This window comes from Vollenhovia emeryi, unplaced genomic scaffold (assembly GCF_000949405.1).
Source record: "Vollenhovia emeryi isolate VEMERY1.0 unplaced genomic scaffold, V.emery_V1.0 DF939862.1, whole genome shotgun sequence".
In the NCBI taxonomy this organism is placed as follows: Eukaryota; Metazoa; Arthropoda; class Insecta; order Hymenoptera; family Formicidae; genus Vollenhovia; species Vollenhovia emeryi.
In genome coordinates this window covers 5046-9690 of record NW_011966504.1, presented here as the reverse complement: position 1 = coordinate 9690, position 4645 = coordinate 5046, and the positions used below count along the sequence as shown (strand labels likewise).

The 4645-nt window shown below is 48.5% G+C and overlaps 1 protein-coding gene across 1 annotated transcript; it reads right to left on the bottom strand.

The window, feature by feature from the left end:
• Nucleotides 1–2443: 2443 nt before the first annotated feature.
• LOC105556657 lies at nucleotides 2444–4000 on the bottom strand. The gene is made up of 2 exons (XM_012003750.1): nucleotides 3911–4000; nucleotides 2444–3853 (listed from the first exon to the last, which is right to left on the bottom strand). Exons 1-2 carry the CDS (start codon nucleotides 3998–4000, stop codon nucleotides 2444–2446), a joined length of 1500 nt encoding a protein of 499 aa, XP_011859140.1.
• Nucleotides 4001–4645: the final 645 nt, after the last annotated feature.

The following is a 4645-nucleotide window of genomic DNA, read 5'->3' as shown; positions in this document are numbered from 1 at the left end:
ACATCGTCGCAATACAAAGCGCGAGATCGCCAAATCGCAGTTTACGACAAACAATAGACGCAAGCGCACAAGATCACCGCGCGCGCATCCGCGCTTTCCCGGTCACACCCTCTCAATGCGAGACAATACTATGCCTCCGATAACGACAATCAAAGGCCCCCATGTCTTTCTCTCGGGGCCCCACGTTGGGCGCCAAATCTTCCCGTAACGACTACGAACTCGGGCGCGGGGCCTCGACCCGTCGTCGCCGTCGTCGGAATCGACGTAGTCTGGAGCGCGACGTTCGCTCCCAGCCACCGGCCTCTGCCGGACTCCGTCCGCTCGAAATCGCGAAGCGAAACACCGAATTAATGGGCGCCAGGTGCGGAGAAGGCCGCACCACCTTATTTCCCGTATCGGGCGGACTCCGGCAGAATCGGCTATCCCGGCGGGGCCGACCAGCTCAGCCACTCTAACCTTGGCAGAGGGGCGCGGTTCTTACGCGGCAATAAGGCCCGTCGACATTACGGACCGGGTGACTCGGGTAAAGCTCTACGGGACGGGAAGGGTAAAATTAAAAGGGTGAGGTAACCTCAGAGCGGCACCAACGGTACATTTTTCATCATGGGCTACCCTTCCCCCCGATAACAATCACAGGACGGAATACGCGGCGGAGAACCGCCGAACGACGGAGAGACGTAGGACGCATGAACGGGACGACGTAAGGACGGGATCACGTAACGGGACAGAAGGGGGTCACGATACCGAGGACGGGAGGACGTGAGAGACGAAAGACGAAGAGGACGAAAGGACGCAAAGACGAAAAGACGCAAAAGACGGAAAGACGCAAAAGACTGAAAGACGCAAAAGACGGAAAGACGCAAAAGACGGAAGGACGCAAAAGACGGGAGTTTACGCGAAGTAGGCCGAGGGTCCACGGCACCCGGTATATGTCTCCATTCCGGCGCGACGCGCGGCACGCAGCAGCCGCATGGGTCCGCGCGTGATCACGTGAACGCCGCGTGCGATTCTGAGGCGCGCGAGACGCGCAACGACACGGCCCTACGGTACGCAACGCGAAGTACTCGATGCAATTAGACGGGACGCAACACGAATTTCCCCCAATACTCGCGATCTCACGGAACGCGACGCGAAATACACTGAGCGCTTAATTAGACGGCACTCGACACGAAATACACGGAACGCATGAGGAGACGGTACGCGACACGGAATGGCGGCCGAGCGGGCGCGAGGATGTAATCGCGCGAGCGGTACGAGACGGCGGGTCACCCGTAGGTGGCCCGCTACCTGGACACGGCGATCCCTGGTCCGCTGCGGAACGACGGTCAGCCGCTGGTCCCCTGGGTTCGGCTCGGCTCTCTCCAGCTCTCATTCCCCGGCTCCTTCAGCCACCAAGAACATCCGCTTCCGCTCGAGTCTGCCACCACTGTGTGTCCCCACGGCGCGCGCCCCGCGACAAGAAGCCCGCAGCGCGACGCTAGCGCGCCACCCCGCCGAGGCCCGCGACGGCGGGGAGATTCCGCCGCGCGGGCCTTATGAAATCGCGATTATCTATTAGTCGCCGCCCGATCTTCTAAATGTCCGAGGGGCCCTTTGGCCTAAGGCCCTTCAGACTTCCGGGGCTCGCCTGGCCAGGGCGAGCCAGTTCCTCAAGACGGCCTATGTCGGCGTTCTAGGCGCCGGGCTCCCGCCGGGCCGCCCCGCCCGCGGAGACCGATCTCATGAAAGCGCGAAAGAAAGAGGTGAGGTGGCTAAGCCGGTCGGTCAACGCCACGCGATCGCCAGCCGGAACGGGCACCCCTGTGCCACGTCACAACATACTTTACGGAGCGTTCAGGGAGCGTTCGAGGAACGTGTATGGGTATTCGAAACCGCAAAGAGTCAATGGAAAGTCATTGGAGTGTCTAAGAAGCGTTAAATCTCTTCATTTACGCTTCTTTGACGCTGCGAGAAGCTTTCAATTTTCATCAGGGATAATACTATGACAAGCTCGTACGTCTTGTCTTGTCAAATTCTCGTAGGCAACTGCCGTCGTTTGGTCGCATAAGCGACTGTTTCGCCACAATTGGCGCCACTGTGAGAGTATCGAATCTATATCGATCAAATTGATTCTCGATCAGTTGATATGTCCAACATGCCGCACGCCTTGAAAGCTGGTGCTTTCAATAGTCAATTACAATTTAGTTTCGAGTGGTAATATACAGAACTTAGATATCGCACGCTTTACAATTCCTTTCGTCGTTTTAATGCTAACTACTCGGGTCAATCCGTCTGTTCCGGGATGCAGCTCCACTATCCTTCCTATATGCCATCGCATCGGAGGTGTATTCGCTTCCTTCAAAACCACCATATCTCCCATTAATATTTCTCGCTTCGCTTGATGCCACTTACCGCGCTGCTGGAGATGAGACAAATATTCTTGACTCCAACGAGTCCAGAAATGTTACTTTGTTTGTGTCAATAATTGATATCTGTTCAATCTATTGGTTGCCAAATCTGCTAGATCATGCTCAGGCAGCGCAGTCAGTGGTTCCCCTATTAAAAAATGTCCTGGTGTTAACACCAACAAATCAGATGGATCAACGGATAAAGGACATAACGGCCGCGAATTGAGACATGCCTCAATTGACGCGAGAAGCGTGTAGAGTTCCTCAAATGTGAATAATCTTTCGCCCATTATTTTGCGCAAATGAGTCTTTACAGACTTGACGCCTGCCTCCCATATACCTCCAAAATGTGGAGTGTATGGAGGAGTAAAGTGCCAACGTATCGATTGAGCTGCTAAAAACTGCCCGATCTCTCTTCGATACTCGTTGTTTTTCACTAATTTATTGAGCTCTACTATTTTATTACAGGCTCCCTGAAAATTAGTCCCGTTGTCTGAGTATAAATCAGATGGTATGCCTCTACGAGAAATAAATCTACGGAATGCATTCATGAATGCCATCGTTGAGAGATCGACAGCCAGCTCCAAATGTATAGCTTTACTAGTGAAGCACACAAACAAACAGAGATACGCCTTTGTGGACTTATTCCGTCCCAATTTTATGCTAAAAGGCCCCGCATAATCCACGCCACATTTAAGAAATGGACGTGCTACAGTTACCCGATCCCTCGGTAAATTTCCCATTAATTGGTCACATGATTTCGGTTTGCTACGGAAACAGACAATGCAACTTTTAAGTATTCGCTTGATGGCTATCCTGCCTGCAAGAGGCCAGTAAGCATTTCGAATGGATGCCAATAACATCTGGGGACCCGCATGTAATAACCTGTAGTGTTCATGACGAATGATTAATTCCGTTAATCTATGTTTAGTAGGCAAGACAATAGGGTGTTTCCGGGAGAATGATACAACTGAATGCTCTAACCTACCTCCTACTCGAATAACATTGTTCTTATCGAGAAATACATTTAATGTATGAAGTTTACTTGAGCGATGAATTTCGCGATTGGATCTAATTGTAAGATCTGCTAGCTCGCGACCAAAAGTTTCTTGTTGCATCAACTTTATAAGGATCATCAGTGATTCATTACGCTCCGCAACAGTTACCTGTCCATACCGAGATTCGAGTTTGTTTCTTGTATTATGCGCAAATCGAGCACAATACGCTATTACGTGAATCAATCTGGTCAAGGATGAATATCTTTCAAAAATGTTAAACCCATCCGACAATACCGCGAATGCCAAGGTCCGTCTTTTTTCTTCAGGTATCTCCGCTACGACAGGTATATTCAATTCGGGACGTTCTTCATCGGCTTCAGTTATCCAATCAGGACCCTGCCACCATAATGTGGAATCAATTAGTTGATGTGGTTCCACCCCTCTAGACACGATGTCAGCGGGGTTGTCCTCAGAAGATACATATTTTCACGTTCCATATTTAGTTAATTCCTGAATCTTAGCAACCCTGTTTCCGACGAATGTCTTCCATCGACTGGGGTCACCGCACAGACTTCTATATAACACTAGACCGCTAACTCCCTTATATTCGTGCATAAAAGTTGGTTCCAAGCATTATGTATTACATAGCGATCATGTGACGTGATCACGTGATGATTCCGGTAATATGGCCGATGCATTACCACATGTGATACCGAGGATACCGAGTGATTCGTGTCTCGATATACACGGGATATAAATTAATATTTACTATGACGGTGCGTTGTTGCATTATAAATTGCAAAAGTACAAAGCGGAACAAAAACTTAGAGATAACATATCATAGGTAAGTGCAATCAATTTAGCTTTATATCTATTTAACTGTATTATATAGAAGTAACCTTATATTTCATGCAAGCAAACTTATATCTTAACAATTATCACATGATTCATTTCCTTTTCTATTCTGTGTGTTACATCTTATAAACTAATTTTAGATTTCGACATTTAAAAATGAGAAAATCATGAAGTACTGGATCGCGGCCACGGGGCGAGATAATTGGATTCCATTTACAGATGCTCGAATATGCAGTTTGCATTTTATAGATGACGATTATAATACAAACAGCAATCGAAGAGATTTAAAACCGAATACAATACCAACACAACATATCATGCAAAAATATTACAATTATTCCAAGAAGATATTGCAAATAAAATTAATAAATGTAAGTATATAGAATATTAAATTATAAACAGTAG